General features: G+C 43.0%; 1 protein-coding gene across 1 annotated transcript; it reads left to right on the top strand.

Annotated features, from left to right (window-relative positions):
* Positions 1-151: 151 nt before the first annotated feature.
* On the top strand, positions 152-2029 carry LOC117189800 (laccase-21-like). The gene is made up of 2 exons (XM_033394861.1): positions 152-331; positions 507-2029. Exon 2 carries the CDS (start codon positions 668-670, stop codon positions 1097-1099), a length of 432 nt encoding a protein of 143 aa, XP_033250752.1. The 5' UTR covers positions 152-331; positions 507-667; the 3' UTR covers positions 1100-2029.
* Positions 2030-21616: the final 19587 nt, after the last annotated feature.

Here is a 21616-nt window from a genome sequence, read left to right as displayed (position 1 = left end):
TACATAGGCTAATCAACATAAATTCTTACTAATACTATTAATAGTATGACATTTATTGTTTATATTTAAAATAAATATCATATGAATTAAGGCAAAAAAATTGTCATATATCTTAACAATTTATCATATTCACAGATTCTCAACCCACTTGATGCTATTTGGGACCGTAAACGACAAGATGCGATTTGCGTTTCAAACTTAAAAAATGCGAAAAAGGTCGATAGGGGCGTTTTAGTCGAGCGGCCAGATGTGAAAATCTTTTTACCTTTCAGATTTTTTGTGTATGAACCAAAAACTCTCTTCATACCAAATACATACAACAGGTTCTTAGGTATGTTTTATTATCTATATGGTTTTTTAATGACTAACTTGTTTCAGTGACTAATATGTTCCTTTTTGTTTAATTACACATACTTATCTTTGAATTTAAAAAATAATGCTATATAAACGCTTTAATGGGTATTAACAAAAAAAACAACACTATCAACTCTCACCGTTTCTCACAGTTGTGCCTAGTGGTGATCATCTGACATCGCTGGTCGATGAAATATCGTACATATCACCGCCGGCACCACCTCTTTCACAAATCGATGATGTACCATCAGAATATTTCTGCAACGGTGACAATCGGCCTCCAAACTGTGGGCCCAACTGCGAATGCACGCATATGGTCGATATACCTCTCGGAGCGATCGTCGAGGTCGTTTTGGTAGATGAAGTGCAGCAGGTTAATCTGAGCCACCCCTTCCATTTGCATGGCACTGCCTTCTATGTCGTAGGACTTGGGCGCTCGCCGGACAAGTCAATAAAAAAAATCAACCTGAAACATGCTTTAGAGTTGGACCGAATGGGAATGCTTGAGCGTGATTTCTCAAAGCCGCCACTTAAGGACACGATAGCTGTGCCCAATAATGGATATGTTGTTATGCGGTTTCGAGCTGATAACCCAGGCTATTGGCTTTTCCATTGTCATTTCCTTTTCCACATCGTCATTGGCATGAACTTGATCTTCCATATCGGCATGCAAGCTGACCTACCGCCAGTACCACCTCGATTTCCCACGTGCGGCGACCATGTACCACCCGTAACTTGGTACTAGAAGCTGAAAAAGTAGTTCATAATCACCCTAGTATACTCTGTGCTTTTACTTTTCAACCCTAAGTTACTTATGTATGTATTTATTAACTGTTTGCCTTAGCTTAACTTACGTTTAGTCCGAATTCATAATACGCAGTAGAAAAGAAATTAAATATTCAGTCTGGAAATACTGAGTATCTCGCATATTTATGTACATATGTATTTATGTAAATTCTGTCTGTGTTTACTTTTGTAAATTAGACAGCTGAACGCGATGCAATAAAACTTTCTTATAAACAGAAATTAACAGCAACAGTTAAGACATCCGCACTGACCAGTTCCATTTTATAGTCGCTTCCGACGCTGATCATCTCGTATCGCTTATCGATGAGGTGTCTTATGTGTCGCCACCATCGCCAATGCTTTCACAGTACAACGACATACCTGAGGAGTACTACTGTAACGGGGATAATCGACCATCCGACTGTGGCGAAAACTGTCAATGTACTCACAAGATCGATATACCACTTAATGCAATCGTCGAGGTTGTTCTGGTCGATGAAGTTCAGCAGATAAATATTAGCCATCCATTTCATTTACATGGTACGTCATTTTATGTAATTGGCCTTGGACGCTCCCCTGATGAACACATCAAGCGAATGAACTTAAAACATGCACTGGATCTCGATCAACGCGGTATGCTTGAAAGGCGATATCAGAAACCCTCGTTAAGGGATACAGTTGCTGTACCAAATAATGGATATGCTGTTTTGCGCTTTCGAGCTGACAATCCTGGATTCTGGCTTTTTCATTGTCATTTCCAATATCACATTGTAATTGGCATGAACTTGGTCTTTCAAATTGGTACTCTTAATGATTTGCCTCCTGTGCCGCCTAACTTCCCGCGGTGTGGTAATCATCTACCCCCGATAACATCCAACAGCGAATAGTAGTTACATTTGCCAGTCCCAAGTGGACCTAGTCGACTGGATTTCTTAGCATAAGTTATCTATCTGAATATATGTATGTGTAGCGTATGGCTGAGAGCGAATATTTTTAACGCCATCAAAATCAGTTTATTAAATAAAAACCAAAAACTTTATCAATTAACAAATAAAATATCTTGCAATATTTAATAAGTGTTGATTTTTGGATTATTTTGAACTACGCTTTATGATCTTATATGTACTGTTTTTTGCACGTTGTGACGCCCAGCGCCACAAATATTTATTAAATTCAAAGAATAGGGCAAGCCCTGCCTTCCGGGTCGGCACACTACTTACTGTTCTAGCAAAATGTGACCGTATCACAAAATACAACGGGAACGCTCCCAACTGAGCCTCGACACCATTCTCCTCTATTGGACCGTACACTTCTGCAACCTTGGTCACCACCCGGTAAAGACCCTGAAGGAAAACACAAACGCTAGTACATCTCCTAATTTTTTACGTGTAACAACAATAAAGACAAATACTTTCTGGTATCGCTTATTCCTCGGCTTATTATTAGGCAACAATCGAAATATTTCTGTAAACCTCGCCCAAGATGCCAGAGCTTTGTACAATAGTAATAAAGAGTGATACACTTGGATGAGGCAAGCGAGCCGATCTCGACCCATAGATTGGGGACAAAAAAGGTCTGTTCTTAAACTATATCAAGCGGTAACTGACTAGTGCAGGCATCACTAGCTCATGGTATGAGCTCGAGGATTCTCGCTAGAGGCCGCTTCAGCGGAGGGAAGTTCTCGTCCTTAAGAAGAACGAAATCATTGACGTAAAGCTTAGGATTCCGTGTGCGCCACATCGTTCTTACTTGAAGATTGGTTAAATAAGATACTCGCGCCAGAAAATGGCTGGAAGTGAGTACATCGAGATCTGCAGGGTTCTCTGAAAGAGGAAATAATGGCCTTGAATTAATGATTGCACAGATATTGCAAGCGAGAGTGCGCTGCTCATCAAATACAAGAACGCGAGGATCCAAGCTTGACTGACGCCTCCTACAATCTTCCAAAATGTGGCGATCTAGGAGGAATGAAACGCCAATCGTTGAGACAAATTTGTGGCATTATCTGACCAAATACGAATCGGCCTTCCACACAGACGTTGTAAGACCCATCACAAGCTTGATGTGTGCCGCCCTAGTGGAGAAGCATGTAAAAATGCTCATGTAGCACTTTAGTGTGGGCCGGTTTCGAACTTCTGATTTGTACAGGAACGGACCGCAATAGTCCACGTAAATATAAATGCACGAGATTCGCTAACTCTGTCCAACGGAAGATCTGCCACTAGAGAGTTCGAGGCTTCACTCCAAAGCATTGTTGCAGCAGGTGAACTTAAACTACTACATAAGCAGCTTGGCGTGTGCAATGTTGTAACCTGAGCTTTTGTTCTCACACGCGGCTCTCTTGTACTGATCTCTGAGCATGCAAGATCGGCACTGCATTGGAGTCGGGGAGTTATTGCGACCAGTCGAATAAATGCTTTGAAGTCGACCGCCTGTTTTATTGTTCTGCTATTACCTGACAATTAGTAAAAATCGCAACTAGAGCCCTCTGGACCGGAGTGAACGTACATATAATTTAATTTGGAAAAAGTCTTCCGAATTTTCAATTGTGTGGACGTTGACATGCAATGACTGCATCTTTCAAGAGGCGATGCAGTTACTGCACCGTCAAGTGGCCCGTGTGACACCAGCAGAAGGCTGTTACGCGCGGATCCCAGGCAAAACGCAGCCCTCCTCCCGCCCAACCGACCGAGGGGCGCTGCCGCATGACGCGCGGTGCGTAGCCGAACCAAACGCGAACATGCAAGAAATATAGCTATTAGACTAACATTCGAGGAAAATTAGTACTAAACTTACTAAGAAACTAAGCATGCAATCAAAGTACAAATACCACTACAGTTACTAATTAATAGAAATGTGTGTAAGGATTAATAATTTAATAAGAGGAAGAGAATTAGTGGTGGATATAATATGGTAGAGGGAATTATAATCCGAGCATAAGACCCTAAACGGTTCATGCAAGGAATAATTCGATCTACAAAGTGGAAGGAACAACGGTATAAAATTTCTAGTCAGTCTAATAGGAATCGTGAAGTTTATGCGGCTCAACAGATCAGGGCTGTCTATGTCACCCCTGATCAAGTTGTGCATAAATATCACACCAAGCATTTTTCTACGGTTAACTAAGGATGGGAGGTTTACTAATAGTAGTCTACTAGAGTAAGATGGGAGTCTTACACCCGCATCCCAGTTAAGGCCCCGCAGAGCAAAGAGTAAAAAGTTTTTCTGTACTGATTCTATACGGTCCTGGTGTACTTTGTACTGAGGGCACCATACACAGGAGCCGTATTCTAAGATCGGACGAACAAGCGAGGTATAGAGAGTCTTTGTTATATAGGGGTCGTCAAATTCCTTTGACCACCTCTTTATAAACCCAAGCACGCTCATGGCCTTATTTACCATGGTAGAAATGTGTTCGGAAAACTTTAACTTGGGGTCTAACATAACACCCAGATCATCCACCAGGGTAATTCTCTCAAGAGAACCACCAAATAGGGTGTAAGGAGCCAACAAAGGGCTAGAACGATGAAATGTCATAACTTTGCATTTCGAGGCATTAAGGTGTAACAAGTTTGCACAACACCATGACTGAAAGTTATTGAGATCGGATTGCAAGCGAGAATGAAATGAAATGTCCTTGTACTGGACACAGAGTTTAACATCATCCGCATACATAAGTACTCGAGAGTATGTTAATACTGAAGGTAAGTCATTAATAAAGAGTGTGAAGAGTAAGGGGCCTAGATGGCTGCCTTGTGGTACTCCCGAAGAAACCTTTACTGGGAAAGAGAGGGAGTTTTTGAAGAGGACTCTTTGAGACCTAGAACAAAGATAGCTAGAAATCCATCTCAGGAGGTTGGGCGGAAACCCTAAAAGGTCAAGTTTATGCGCTAAAAGGGAATGGTTTACAGAGTCGAATGCTTTACTAAAGTCGGTGTAAATAACATCCGTCTGTAAGTTACCTTGAAAGCCTTTAATAATGAAAGAGGTAAACTCTAACAAGTTCGTGGTGGTTGATCGCCGCCTTATAAATCCATGCTGAGTTGGAGATATAAGTGACTTGCAGAGATGTTGCAAGTGCGGAGTTAAAACCCTCTCAAACATTTTAGGAATAGCGGATAACTTTGCTATACCTCTATAATTTTTTGCATCAGACTTGCTACCTTTTTTATGGAGAGGAATTATAAACGATTCCTTCCAGATCGGGGGAAGCAAGAAGAATCAATGGATAGGGTGAATAGTTTAAGCAAAGGTCCACACAGAGCCTCGGCGCAGTACCTGAGTACACAACCTGGAACCCCGTCTGGACCCGGTGAAAACACCGGCTTAACTAGTCGAAGATCATGAAGTAGGGAACATTCATTTAACAAGGGACTGAAAATGCCGTTCGACCTCGGTAAACCGTATGGGTACGGATGACCAGAGTAGCTTTCCTCAGAATAGGTGGTTTGGAAGAATTGGGCAAAAAGATCGGCAATTGCCTGATCATTATTTGCCGACGTATTACAAAATGATAGCGAGGATGGGTGTGCGGACGTTCTACGCTTACTGTTTACGAAGCTGTAAAACTGTTTAGGGTCCTGAGAAAAACGTATCCTGCATCGAGATAGGTAGTTCTTATAGCATTGAGCATTAAGAACTGAAAAGTTTGACCGAGCTAATACATAGCGAGAGTGAGAAGTAGGAGAACCCACTTCTTGAAATTTTTTATAAAGTCTTGATTTTAAGTTTTTTAGACTGGATAACTCTTTGGTAAACCAAGGGGGTTTTCCAGATCTAGTCGGACAAGAAAGCGGGACACAAGAATCGAAAAATGTGCCAAGAGCATTGTAAAAAATGTTTGTGCCTTTTATGATATCAGTGCACAAGTACAAAGCGGACCAATCAAAATCCCTAATGAGGTTATTAAGCTTCGCAAACTCGGCTTTACGAAAGCAGCGGACACGTTCGGGCAGCCTACTCGACCGATCCAATACAGTTGGTCCTATATCTAGCGACACCTCGAAAGTAGGGTGGTAGGCCTCTTCAGGTATAGTGAGCGGAAGGGCTCGGGTTAACAACACTATGGTCGGATCCGATACAAAGCACAGATCAAGCAATCGACCCAAGGAATTATTCACATGGTTGACTTGAGACAGGGATAGGTCAAGCAAGCCGTCAACAAAGTCATGTCGTGACATGGGCACTAGGATACTAGACTCGTTTACCGAAGACCAAACAGTTCCTGGCAAGTTGAAGTCACCAAGAACTATCATACGATCTTTATCAGATAGCGAGGAAGAAACAGCGGTTAAAGCGGACAAGTGCTGCTCATAAATTGAAATATCCGAAGAAGGTGGGATATACGAGCAAGTAATGAATATAGCGAAAGCGGGAAGAATCAGTCTTACACACAGGAATTCCAGTTCCTGTTGAACTTGGACTGTGAAGTGTTCCGACGTTAAGTAAGAGTCAACGGCAATTAGAACCCCCCCTGCCCGTCGAGACGAACGGTCCTTTCTAAAAGTTGTGTACCGACCTGCCAAAACCTCGGAACTAAGAATGTCCGGCTTTAACCAGGTTTCAGTAAACACAATAACGTGGGAAGCAAATGCAACACTATCCCGGAAAAGAATGCTGAGCTTACTACGCAAGCCTCTTACATTCTGATAGGTTACTAAAAGAGAAGTTAGTTTTTTGGAAAGGTGGAAGCAAGACGGGAAGTTGAGGAAGAGGAAGTTGAGGTTGAGGTTGAGGGTGGCACACTGGAAAGGTTTGGAAGGGATATGGGGGGCCTATTCTTCTTCTTGTGATAGACCTATTTCAGGCTGAGGAAAGTTCAGTTACGTCCAGGGGTCAATGCACAAGAAATTTGGTAGAAATGGATGGAACGGTAAGGGCGACGACGGCGTTGGCATTATGTAGAGGGGATAGATCGGAGCTTGGCCGAGCGTTGCTAGCGGCGTGTGTCGAATGGTGTATGTGGACGTGGAGTGGGGTGGTGTCGGTGTGGTCGGTGGTGTCGGCTCTTGGAAATGACTTAGGCGGCTAATATTATTTAATAATATTTAATAGTATTATTGGCACAACGTCTGTGCTTGGGGCCGGGTTCCTTCGTAAGTGTCTTCTGGTTCTGGCTGGCGTCTATTTATACGCCTGCTATTGCTGTGCCAGCGAGGCAGGGCAGGGCAGGGCTCGCATTTCACAGTACCGGCGATCGTGGGATTCGTCTTTTGGTGATCCAGCTGGTTTCGCTGTTGGTAATCGTCGTGAGCTGCCGCGGTGTCGGCTTCTCGTCGTCGACGAACCCGGAAAATTTCACCTGATCGGTCGCTTGGTACGGAGTGGCGGAAGTCCAAATGACCGGGTCTGGTACTTCGAGCCTTTTGTATTGTGGGCGTTCTATTTGTGTAGAGTGTAGTCTTAGAATTAAACGGGGTACAGGGTAAATAGAGTTTGGAGGTGCTTTAATGATATATTGTTATCTTATTCGGTATTGGAGGAGGCGTTGTAGCGGATCCTTTTGGGTTCGTTACAGCATGCAATGTGCAACGTAGTGAGCTGCTGAAAGGTGAAGAGCTTCGGCAGGGGCACGCGCTTGTTGTTTCAGTTGGGAGATGGCATGGGTTAGAGGAAGAAGCCGCTTCTCTATCTGTTCGCCTAAATATATAACCCCATTGAGATTCGCGTGCAATAATCAATTCAAATAGAAAAAAAAAACAAAAAAAAAGAACTCTTAGCATGCAGACTTTTGTCATGTGGCGCAAGATTTAATCCCGACCACCATTGCCCTCCATGATCGCTAAATTCCAAAATAAGTGTGAATTGCGAGCCAAAAAAAAGTCTACCTGGTCTACCTCTGCATGTCCACGAAACGACGCATGACCCCACCAAGTAATTGTTCTAGCAGGAATTCATACTAATGCCCATAGCTTATTTTATTTATTCTAACAATTTTATCCATCTAATTGGAGTTTTGTGTCTTATTTTTAAGGTGAACTCATAATAGAACTTGGTTATTAATGTGTAATGTATAAAATGTAGAGTATAAAGTATTTTGCTTATTCTAAATATTGGTTATAATAATTAATAATATATGAGGAAAGATAAGAGGGGTTGTTCAGGCTACCAGCAAATGATTGCCGCGCACTGTGCCAACTCCGTGCGTTCTGGTCCCAACTCGCACTCGTGCTCTCTGAGGGACGCTCGGAAGATCTCCACAATCCACACGGCGCTCACCGCAGCATAAAGCATAGATCATAAGGCTTAGAGTTTAGTTACGTTTTCACCTCCGTTTCAACCGGTCGACCTAACGCGCGAACCCCCAAACAAATACACACACCTACATATATATAATTAAATATGCGACACTCGAGTTTAAGTTTTAAAAAAGATTTATTTATTTACCTAAACTTAGCGTACAATTGTTAGTTAGTTTCCCCGACGATGACTAAGGTCAGATGTCTTAAACGGAATTAACTTGGGTGAATTCTCCGACGGTGTCGCGATTGACGTTTGTCTTGAACAGAACTGAACTGCCTACTTAGATGTAGACTATTTATATTACGATGCTCGGATTGGGATTCGGAGGCGTTGGCTTCGGCTTCGGTGATGGAGTACGTGACTCGATCGATGTGTGGGAAAGGCTGCTCTATGTGCCTCGATCGGTATGTGGGAGAGGCGGCTTTTGATGAAAGGCTTCCGCTGCGTATGATCGGTGTTGCATTACGTGGGGGTGGCTGAGAATATGGCCTCCTTGGTTATGTGCCCAATTCTGATTGGTGAGCTAGGATGGCGTGGTTCTTGAGAATCGATTAGTAATTGATCTCTGGAGGGTGGCGTGATTCTAGTGCGGCTGGATACGCGGCATCTATTGTTTTATGTTCGACTCCTAGCCTAGGGTGTTTGTTTACATTGCCGGCTATCGGCTACAAGTGGTCCACTTCGAGCGTGGGATTGTTTATGGGATTCGAGGCTGAGGGTGTTGGATTGTTTATAGTGTGTGGGTGCAGGGTAACAGACGTAGATAAGGGTATGCGGAACATGGACTATAGATATGTCACTATATATATATACCACGAAACCCATCGGCCTTTCTTTCTTGCGACTACTACTAGGAGTTTCACTGGACCATCAATCTCGTCGTTGGATAACTGTGCCTCGATCCGCCCCCCTACAATCAGGGGTGAATAATAAAATTAATAGACACAAATATAAAAAAAGAAAAAAGGCAATGAAATGAATTATTAAATTAGAACAATATAGTGTCGAATGCCGAGGATATCCCCAAGTCGTCCATAGTCCTCGAGGACTATGGGAGGCAGGTGTAAGGACTTCCTAGAGCCTACTCCTAAGGTCGGTAGGCAGCGCGCTCCTAACCGCATCGAGGCGACGTGGCGATGGTGACTTGTCTCGTCAGTCAGGCAAGCGTTTTGACAGTGATGGGGCTGCAAATTTGGGGCAAATAGCACTAGCGGTAACCGTACCTAGTGGAAGGAGACCTCGTCCTCGTGGCCAAGGACAATCTGCCGCATCAGGAGTGGCTCGTCGGGAGGGTCATCGCCACGCACGAACGCACAAGACGGCATGGTCAGGGTCGTCGGAATCAGGAGTAGCACTGGAACGCTTTTTCGGCGAGCTATACACAACTTGGCGCCGCTCCCAGTATGTTGAAGCCGTGCAGGCTTTCAACGGGGCCGGGTTTTTAGTGACTTGGCAGCAAATCAATATAATTTGAATTGTTAATCTTAATCGTAATTATGAAGTCTAGTGTAAATTAGGCCAGGGCAAGGCGGGAGCGCAGTAAAAGCTCGCTCTTTCGCTCTTAGCTGGAATAAAAGATGGAATTGTGGAATATAGTCTGTCGTTGAAATTGAAGAAGATCGAGCGCACTTGACCATTTTCGCCCCGACAAATATATTAGAAAATATAGCCACCCAAAGTTTTAACTTTTTTTGAATTATAAAAATTCTTCTGATTTTTCACAAACAAATTCGTGGTGGTTGCGCAGTTAAAATCTTCTCAAACATTTTACGATTAGCGGATAACTTAGAAATACCTCTATGGTACTTTGAATCAAACTTGCTACCTTTTTTATGGAGAGGAATAATCCCCTCCAGATCGGGGGAAGCATGAAGAATCAATGTACAGGCTGACAAGTTTAAGCAAGGGTCCACATAGAACCTCGGCGAACTTGAGAACACAGCCGGGAACTCCTGCAGGACCCGGTGAAAACATTGGCTTCACTAGTCCAAGAGCATGAAGTGTTATTTGCCGACGTATTAAGAAATGATAGCGAGGATGGGTGTGTGAACGTTTTACGCTTACTGTTTACGAAGCTGTGTTTAGGGTCCTGAGAAAAACGTATCTTGCATCGAGATAGCTAGTTCTTATAGCATTGAGTAGTAAGAGCTGAAAAGTTTGAAAGAGCTATTACATAGCGAGAGGGAGAAGTAGTAGAACCAACTTCTTAACATTTTTTCTAAAGTCTTGATTTTTAGTTTTTTAGGCTGGGTAACTCTTTGGTAAACCAAGGGGGTTTCCCAGGTCTAATCGGACAAGAAAGCGGAACACAAGAATCAAAAAATGTGCCAAGAGCATTGTATAAAATGTTTGTGCCTTTTATGACATCAGTGCACAAGTACAAAGAGGACCATTCAAAATCCCTAATGAGGTTATTAAGCTTCGCAAACTCGGCTTTACGAAAGCAGTGGACACGTTCAGGTAGCCTACTCGACCGATCCAATACAGTTGGTCCTATATCTAGCGACACTTCGAAAGGAGGATGGTAGGCGTCTTCAGGTATAGTGAGTGGAAGGGCTCGGGTTAACAACACTATGGTCGGATCCGATACAAAGCACAGATCAAGCAATCGACGAAAGGAATTTTTCACATGGTTGACTTGAGACAGGGCAGGTCAAGCCAGCCGTCAACAAAGTCATGTCGTGACATGGACAGTAGATTACTAGACTCGTTTACCGAAGACCAAACAGTTCCTGGCAAGTTGATGTCACCAAGAACTATCATATGATCTTTATCTGATAGCGAGGAAGAAACAGCGGTTAAAATGGACAAGTGCTGCTCATAAATAGAGATATCCGAAGAAGGTGGAATATACGAGCAAGTAATGAATATAGCGAAAGCGGGAAGAATCAGTTTTACTCTGGCCAAAATTGGGCGGAGCAAATGGTGTCAAATTTTATTGGGGAGATGCTTATCTTAAACGAGGCTATCTCCCTGGCATAAGAGAAGTTAAATTTCTCCACCTTTAAACCCACGGCATTTATTTTGCTTTGAATAAAAGAAATTACATCATTAGATGTGAGGTCAGGGGCCAGCCGTGAAACAAATACTTGTCGTTTTGGTGGGACTCCCACCTGTGGTTTTTTTTGTGGACGTTGACATGCAATGACTGCATCTTTCAAGAGGCGATGCAGTTACTGCACCGTCAAGTGGCCCGTGTGACACCAGCAGAAGGCTGTTACGCGCGGATCCCAGGCAAAACGCAGCCCTCCTCCCGACCAACCGACCGAGGGGCGCTGCCGCATGACGCGCGGTGCGTAGCCGAACCAAACGCGAACATGCAAGAAAGATAGCTATTAGACTAACATTCGAGGAAAATTAGTACTAAACTTACTAAGAAAGTAAGCATGCAATCAAAGTACAAATACCACTACAGTTACTAATTAATAGAAAGGTGTGTAAGGATTAATAATTTAATAAGAGGAAGAGAATTAGTGGTGGATATAATATGGTAGAGGGAATTATAATCCGAGCATAAGACCCTAAACGGTTCATGCAAGGAATAATTCGATCTACAAAGTGGAAGGAACAACGGTATAAAATTTCTAGTCAGTCTAATAGGAATCGTGAAGTTTATGCGGCTCAACAGATCAGGGGTGACATAGACAGCCCATAAATATCACACCAAGCATTTTTCTACGGTTAACTAAGGATGGGAGGTTTACTAATAGTAGTCTACTAGAGTAAGATGGGAGTCTTACACCCGCATCCCAGTTAAGGCCCCGCAGAGCAAAGACAGTGCATAAATATCACACCAAGCATTTTTCTACGGTTAACTAACAGCGACAAAGTCTCCACGGACTTGCCAACAAAATGGCTTATTTTATTTATTTATTTATTAAATTAACAAATTATCTGTTAATAATGGTACTTAGTTACTAAAGGCGGAAAAAGATAAGTTAAAAGTTAGCTAAATTTAAATGATTATAAATATTGCATGCAATTAGTTTAAGAGACAGTTCAGGGGATAGGGTTTGACAGAGGGAGTTATAATTATGGCATAAAACCCTAAAAGGTTCATGATCAGCATAATTAGACCTACATATGGGTAGACGGATAGGCCTAAAAGTACGGGTAGGTCTGGATGGAACGGCCAAGTCAATCTGACCCAAGAGAGTTTGGGAGTCAACAGTCCCAAGAAGGAGCTTGTGCACGAACATTACGCCATTGCATATTCTGCGATGGTGCAACGACGGCAGGTCAATAAGATTTAGCCTAGACCGGTAGGGTGGCAAGATTCTACCCCGAGTCCCAGTTAAAGTTCCGAAGGGCAAAAATTAAAAATTGCTTTTGCACGGATTCAATAACAGCCTGCTGCTCTTTATACTGCGGGCTCCACACACAAGAACAATACTCCAATATAGGACGTACTAACGAGATGTACAATTGTTTCGTAACGTACGGGTCGTCAAACTCCTTGGACCAACGCTTGATGAACGCTAAAACACCCTTAGCTTTATTTACAGTTGCAGCTATATGGGTGTTGAAACACATCTTATGATCAAAAAGGACTCCGAGGTCATTTGAACTCGAAATTCGCTCAAGGACATGATTTCCTAGAACATATGAGACAAAATGAGGAGCGCGACGGTAAAATGTCATAAGTTTGCATTTGGAAAGGTTCAGAAAAAGAAGATTAGTTGAACACCACAATAGTAGTTCACTTAGATCAAGTTGAAGGCGTGTGTGCAAATACCAATCAGAGTAAGAAAGACAGATTTTGACATCATCAGCATACATTAGTGTAGTAGAGTATGTTATAACTTGAGGAAGGTCGTTCACAAATAAAATAAACAGAAGCGGGCCCAGATGACTTCCCTGTGGCACACCTGAAGTAACATTAACAGTATTTGACAACACGTTAGAAAACAAAACACGTTGAGTACGGTTAGAGAGATAGGACAAAATCCATTCAAGAAGATTCGCTGGGAACCCTAATAAAGAGAGCTTTTGAATAAGCAGAGCATGGTTCACAGAATCGAATGCCTTGCTGAAGTCCGTAAAAACTACATCCGTCTGCAAACCAATTTGAAAACCACGGTGGATTAGGTTAGAAAACTCAAGAAGGTTAGTCGATGTTGAACGATGTCTGAAAAAACCGTGTTGCGACGGAGATATCAAGCTGCAACAAAGATGTTGCAGTTGCCGGGTGACCAGGAACTCAAGAAGCTTCGGGATGGCGGAAAGCTTTGCGATACCACGATAGTTTTCAATGTTTGATCTTGAACCTTTTTTGTGAAGCGGAATGATGTAGGACTCATTCCAAATTACTGGGAGACAAGACTGTGCCAAGGAGAGGTTGAAGAGAAAGGTCAAGGGTTTGCAAAGGGACTGGGCACAGTGTTTTAAGATGCAACTTGGTACCTTATCTGGACCCGCAGAAAACGATATGTCCATAGATGACAAACCTTCAAGAAAAACGCTTTCCTCGAAAAAGGGCAGAAAAATACTGTTAGCTTGAGGTAGCTGGTACGGATACGGAGTGGATGCGTTGTAAATATGAGACGAGTACGTTGTTTGGAAAAAGTTAGCGAATAAATTTGCAATACCAACAGCAGAAGCTTCTGTTTTGTTCTGGTAATGAAGGGACGGAGGAAAAACGTTTGACTTGCGCTTAGAATTAACGAACGAATAGAATTTTTTAGGATCACTACGAAAATTACTACTACATTGTGAAAGGTAATGATTATAACACTGACTATTGACGGCAAGGAACAGAGAGCGAGCGGAGGAGTATAGAGCTAAGGCCAACGTGGAGCCCGACTTCTGGTACTTTTTATAGAGCCGGGATTTATTATTTTTTAAGTATGACAAATACTTGGAGAACCAGGGAGGCTTGGACGATACAGGTACAGTGATATCTGGAACAAACGTATTAAGGGCGGAGTAAATAGAACTATAAAACGAGTTAACAGTTGCATCTATGTTCGGTAATGAATAAAGAAACGACCAATCAACACGCGAGAGATGTAGATCTAAATCAATAAAGTTTGCTTTGCGAAAACACTTTATGTGACAAGGAGCCATGGAACTGTCAGCACCTCCAGATTGTGTACACTCCAGTGATATCAACAAAGTTGGATGGTAAGGATCTTCAGGGAGAGATATTGGGCTTGCTCTAGATACAGTAGCAAGAGAACCATCGTTAACAAAAACGAGGTTCAAGAAGTCTGTCCCTAATGTTTTTAACGGCATTAATTTGGACAAGGGAAATATCCGTTAGCCCATTGATAAAGTCATTATGGCAATTGGGAAACAACAGGTTAGCGTCATTACAAGGCAGCCAAGAAAGAAATGGGAGGTTAAAGTCCCCCATGACAATAATTCGATCATTGCACCCTAATGTAGAAACAACATTATTAATTGCTGAAAGGTGGTGTAAGTAAAGCTCAGCATCAGACCTGGGAGGAATGTAAGAGCAGGTTAAATAGAAAAATGCGGAGCCAACACGAACTTTGACTGCAACAAATTCAATTCCATGAATGTTATTGAATGGGAATAACTCAGATGAGAAAACAGATTTAACTGCAATCAGAACCCCACCTGCAAAAGATGGGCGGTCCATTCTATAAATAGTGTAACTATCAATGAAAATTTCGTGATCATTGACAGAGGAGTTAAGCCAGGTTTCGGTAAACGCGATGGCATCGAAATCAAAGGACGCGCTATTAGTATGAATTTGACGCAACTTTCCCAGCAAACTGCGAACGTTCTGATAGTGCATGGAAAAATAGTACATCAGTTTTTTGGAGCATGTTCGGTAATTCTTGGATTCGAGTTCGAATCTTTGAGAAGGAACTCATGCACAATTGTATGCTCAGGCCATATTGACGGTTCTAGAGAACAGGATAGTAAAGAATCAGGGAGAAGAATTTTAAATGATGATATGTTGCGCTTATGTTTAAATGAAAATTTAGTCACAACTATATCAACAGGCGAAGTGTTAAGTTTAGTGGCAAGATGTTGTTTAACATCCTCCGTTGTAGCCTCAGGAATAAGACGAGAAACAAATATTGCTTTCCGAGGGACCACTGCTTTAAGTTGAAGTCCCGAGCGATATCGAGATGGTGGAGCCACACCTAAAAGAGATCTCGGTACAAGGGCAGAGGAATTGGCAGCAATGGCTGTAGCAGGAATTGGAGTAGGAATTGCAGCAGGAATTGGAGCAGGAATTGGAGCAGGAATTGGAGCAGGAATTGGCAAGACGTCGTCAGCAACCAGCACACCCGCACTAGGAGCACTCACCGCGTCAGAAGTGACGGCCACAGAAACTGCAGGGATGGGATTGATGCTGTTGGGGAGTTGGGTGCTCGAAGGAAGCACATTGCTCGGTGTAAAGAACTCCGGAGCCACCGTTGGCGGATTTACAGACAACGGCGTGGCATGCCTACACGGAAATGCTTCCGATGGATGAAGGTGGGAGGCAGGCGTACCAATCGGATTAGGTTGCAAGAGATTGGTATCATTATGCGGAATTTTCCGTCTAGGCGATTCGCTCAAGAGTTTGAGCCCAAGAAACTGTGATTCAAGGGCAAGAAATTTCTCGTTGAGAGCCACAAATTGTTTCCGGACATCCAGAAACCCAGTTCGAGTCTGTCTCATAAATGTGCGCATTTCGGCCTCAATCTCCCGACAAGCTAGACATGACCAAGACAGGCCCATGCGTTTCGAGATCAGATCATTCAGCCGGCCAAAATTTCCACCACCAGCACATTTTATGTGGGCAAAATTGTCGCACAGCCAGCAGCTAAGAAATGAATCACCAATGATAACACCACCGAATTCACATTTCTTTGCACTACAAACGATTGCCATTATTGACAGCAGTAGAATCACTGTGCACGAATAATAAGAGAACGGAGTGAGATCACAGGTAAAGTAGGAGAGCAGACAGCAGAGCGAGCCAGACAATCAGCTGCAGCGGCAATAATTCAAAGCAGATGATCCAACGAAGTGCAGAAAACGAGCAGTAAACTCACCAAAGCAGAGACACAAAAGAAAAGTCCACAGAAAGGGAGAGTGTAGGCAATCCAGAGAGAGTGAGAGCAACAATGCGAGAAGCCCGCGTATGCTCACGAGAGAGTGTGGGCGATGCAAACGCTGATGCGCGAGAACAGTGCACACCGAAGAAGCGATAACGAAAAGCAGACTGGGCAAAAAACAATAACAAATTGCCGATGTGTTACGTTGCAATATTGAATTTATATTAAACACTTGTTTACAAACAAAACACTGGTGGTTAACACAAAGTAGAATCAAATTAAAGAGATGCGATAATAAATCAAAACAAAGACACAACAATGTTGTATGATATTTAGGCAAAGGGCGGAGAATGCGGGAGCAAGAAAAAAACACAACCGGCTTAAGCAAGAGCTAGAAGCGAATGATGGATGGGAGGTTTACTAATAGTAGTCTACTAGAGTAAGATGGGAGTCTTACACCCGCATCCCAGTTAAGGCCCCGCAGAGCAAAGATTAAAAAGTTTTTCTGTACTGATTCTATACGGTCCTGGTGTACTTTGTACTGAGGGCACCATACACAGGAGCCGTATTCTAAGATCGGACGAACAAGCGAGGTATAGAGAGTCTTTGTTATATAGGGGTCGTCAAATTCCTTTGACCACCTCTTTATAAACCCAAGCACGCCCATGGCCTTATTTACCATGGTAGAAATGTGTTCGGAAAACTTTAACTTGGGGTCTAACATAACACCCAGATCATCCACCAGGGTAATTCTCTCAAGAGAACCACCAAAAAGGGTGTAGGGAGCCAACAAAGGGCTAGAACGATGAAATGTCATAACTTTGCATTTCGAGGCATTAAGGTGTAACAAGTTTGCACAACACCATGACTGAAAGTTATTGAGATCGGATTGCAAGCGAGAATGAAATGAAATGTCCTTGTACTGGACACAGAGTTTAACATCATCCGCATACATAAGTACTCGAGAGTATGTTAATACTGAAGGTAAGTCATTAATAAAGAGTGTGAAGAGTAAGGGGCCTAGATGGCTGCCTTGTGGTACTCCCGAAGAAACCTTTACTGGGAAAGAGAGGGAGTTTTTGAAGAGGACTCTTTGAGACCTAGAACAAAGATAGCTAGAAATCCATCTCAGGAGGTTGGGCGGAAACCCTAAAAGGTCAAGTTTATGCGCTAAAAGGGAATGGTTTACAGAGTCGAATGCTTTACTAAAGTCGGTGTAAATAACATCCGTCTGTAAGTTACCTTGAAAGCCTTTAATAATGAAAGAGGTAAACTCTAACAAGTTCGTGGTGGTTGATCGCCGCCTTATAAATCCATGCTGAGTTGGAGATATAAGTGACTTGCAGAGATGTTGCAAGTGCGGAGTTAAAACCTTCTCAAACATTTTAGGAATAGCGGATAACTTTGCTATACCTCTATAATTTTTTGCATCAGACTTGCTACCTTTTTTATGGAGAGGAATTATAAACGATTCCTTCCAGATCGGGGGGAAGCAAGAGGAATCAATGGATAGGGTGAATAGTTTAAGCAAAGGTCCACACAGAGCCTCGGCGCAGTACCTGAGTACACAACCTGGAACCCCGTCTGGACCCGGTGAAAACACCGGCTTAACTAGTCGAAGATCATGAAGTAGGGAACATTCATTTAACAAGGGACTGAAAATGCCGTTCGACCTCGGTAAACCGTATGGGTACGGATGACCAGAGTAGCTTTCCTCAGAATAGGTGGTTCGGAAGAATTAGGCAAAAAGATCGGCAATTGCCTGATCATTATTTGCCGACGTATTACAAAATGATAGCGAGGATGGGTGTGCGGACGTTCTACGCTTACTGTTTACGAAGCTGTAAAACTGTTTAGGGTCCTGAGAAAAACGTATCCTGCATCGAGATAGGTAGTTCTTATAGCATTGAGCATTAAGAACTGAAAAGTTTGACCGAGCTAATACATAGCGAGAGTGAGAAGTAGGAGAACCCACTTCTTGAAATTTTTTCTAAAGTCTTGATTTTAAGTTTTTTAGACTGGATAACTCTTTGGTAAACCAAGGGGGTTTTCCAGATCTAGTCGGACAAGAAAGCGGGACACAAGAATCGAAAAATGTGCCAAGAGCATTGTAAAAGATGTTTGTGCCTTTTATGATATCAGTGCACAAGTACAAAGCGGACCAATCAAAATCCCTAATGAGGTTATTAAGCTTCGCAAACTCGGCTTTACGAAAGCAGCGGACACGTTCGGGCAGCCTACTCGACCGATCCAATACAGTTGGTCCTATATCTAGCGACACCTCGAAAGTAGGGTGGTAGGCGTCTTCAGGTATAGTGAGCGGAAGGGCTCGGGTTAACAACACTATGGTCGGATCCGATACAAAGCACAGATCAAGCAATCGACCCAAGGAATTTTTCACATGGTTGACTTGAGACAGGGATAGGTCAAGCAAGCCGTCAACAAAGTCATGTCGTGACATGGGCACTAGGATACTAGACTCGTTTACCGAAGACCAAACAGTTCCTGGCAAGTTGAAGTCACCAAGAACTATCATACGATCTTTATCAGATAGCGAGGAAGAAACAGCGGTTAAAGCGGACAAGTGCTGCTCATAAATTGAAATATCCGAAGAAGGTGGGATATACGAGCAAGTAATGAATATAGCGAAAGCGGGAAGAATCAGTTTTACACACAGGAATTCCAGTTCCTGTTGAACTTGGACTGTGAAGTGTTCCGACGTGAAGTAAGAGTCCACTGCAATTAGAACCCCCCCTGCCCGTCGAGACGAACGGTCCTTTCTAAAAGTTGTGTACCGACCTGCCAAAACCTCGGAACTAAGAATGTCCGGCTTTAACCAGGTCAAATTGAGTTGGGGAGATGCTTATCTTAAACGAGGCTATCTCCCTGGCATAAGAGAAGTTAAATTTCTCCACCTTTAAACCCACGGCTTTTATTTTGCTTTGAATAAAAGCAATTACATCATTAGATGTGAGGTCAGGGGCCAGCCGTGAAACAAAAACTTGTCGTTTTGGTGGGACTCCCACCAGTGGTTTAGTCACCACAGGCCTAGTACCTGTGGTGGCAATATCCGGAAGTGGGATCGGAATAGAGCTTGCGAGCTTGCGGACACCACGGAAACGGACGCTGCAGACATACTTGGCTGCACGTTATCCGAAGCTATGAATTCGGCTACCGGATCTGCATCGCCAGCAGCTTTCGTTGCCCTTGAAGTGGCAAACGAGATCAACTGATGCACACCGGGAGTGGTCGGAGTCAGTTTTTCGGCGGCGAACGGCTGAGTGACGGTTAGCATTTGCAGATCCCGCGGAGTGACCCTTTTACGCCTCGGAGACTCATTCAGCAGTTGTAGACTGCCAAATTTAGACTCCATGGCTAGGAGCCGATCGTACTGCTTTTTAAAGCCAGCGGTCAGCTCCTTAAAGCCTTTCCGCGTCTGCCTCATAAATATTACCATATCATTCTCCACTGCACGGCATGCCTCGCAACTGTAATGCAACCCATTACGTTTGGCTATAGCATCACTCACGAGGCCAGAAAATCCAGCGCATTTTGCTTGCACTACGCTGTCGCAGAGCCAGCAGGGGACATTCGGCTGATCGTGGGTGATCTGCTTCTTACAAGTTTTTTTGGCGCAGACCACAGCGTATTCCATTTTTATTATTTATTTATTTAAAAATTTGCAACAAAAAATTTCAAACAAATTGGTATCAGAGCAGGTTGGAGAGCGGTTATAGCGAGAGCTATAGTTAGGGAGAGTTAGAGTTTAAGTTAACTATGAGCTAGGGAGAGATAATAGGGAGAGAGTGATAGCTACAGCAAAGGCTTCGGGATAAGAGCGGACTAAACTCAGCTTGAGCGTACTTACAGAAAGCAACACACAAACAAACGATCAGCAAACGCAGAGAATTTATATCAACGAGGGGGAACATTGTGAGTTGCTGCGGAGACCGCAACTCTACATTTATACCCGATACTTATACTGACTTATAGCCACTGCAAATTGATTTGTTCCTATTGGCTATAAAAATTATCCGATCTGATCCAGATTCAGCAATCTGATAGATATGGTCATTATATATGATTCTGCGTTTTTAACTTTCTCGAATCTGCAGTATTGTGGATGCAACAGATTTTCTTCTTTTGTGGGGGCGGAAGGGGGTGGGGTCGAAATTTTGAGATATACGTTTTAAAGTGAGATCTAACAGGAGTGTGGATACCGAAATTGGTTACTCTAGCCGTAATAGTCTCTGAGATTTGTGGTTGCCCCAGATTTTCGTCCTTTCCGGTGGCGGAAGGGGGTGTTTGCTCATTTTTTCGAATGGGAGGAGGAGGAGCCACAACAGCGAGAGGGTGAGAAGACTGCTGCACATGGCAGGGAGATTCAGAACATTATGATCCAGATTTCAGGTAGGGTGGGTACGTCAGAGGTAATACCTCAACCTGGTCCACGTCTATGTTAGGTGAAGTACATGTAAAGGACAGTGTATCGAGCAGTTAACACTATCCCATCTAAATTAACATTTGAACTTAAGATACCATCGATAAGACCTAACCGATATAACCAGACTTAACCGATGTTTAAAAGTCCTAACCGATAAGGGGTTATCGATATGGGAGTCGGTTGTTGGAAGTAGAAGCAGAAAGTTGAACAAAAAGTCGGAAGAACAGACTCATTAATTGCACATCTTAAATCATACACTTTGTACTCTTTTTCGAATAACACTATTAATAAACGATACATTATTATTAATCTTACATTTGGGGGCTCGTCAGCGTCGAATACAGAGCTCGGAGTGTGTGAAAAAGAAAAACAGAAGAAAGCAGAAGCTGATGCAAGAAGAGGATTGTTGAAAAGTTGTTAAAGTTGTTGTTTGTAGCTACATAAAGTTGTAAAGTTGTTGTTAGTGGCTATAAACATTAAGTTGAACAATCCAAATTCTGTGAGCCTAACAGTAGACACGGAGTTTAATAAAAGATCGGTCTTTTAATTCGGTTGAAAAATTGTGAAATTCATTGTCGCGCCGCAGCGTCGCCTTGTCCGTGCGCAGTACGTACGCAAGCAGAAAAAACACGCACAGACACGTTGTGTGTGGTACACACTTATAAACAGAAAAGACAAGCACTCGTCGGGTACAAAGACACAAGTCGAAAAGAGCCGCAAAATGATGCAAACACCGCCGCCGTTGCACTGGAAAGAGAGAGAGAAGGAA

This window comes from Drosophila miranda (assembly GCF_003369915.1).
Source record: "Drosophila miranda strain MSH22 chromosome Y unlocalized genomic scaffold, D.miranda_PacBio2.1 Contig_Y1_pilon, whole genome shotgun sequence".
NCBI classification, from domain to species: domain Eukaryota; kingdom Metazoa; phylum Arthropoda; class Insecta; order Diptera; family Drosophilidae; genus Drosophila; species Drosophila miranda.
Note: the sequence above shows the minus strand (reverse complement) of the source record. Positions and strands in the feature narration are given on the sequence as shown.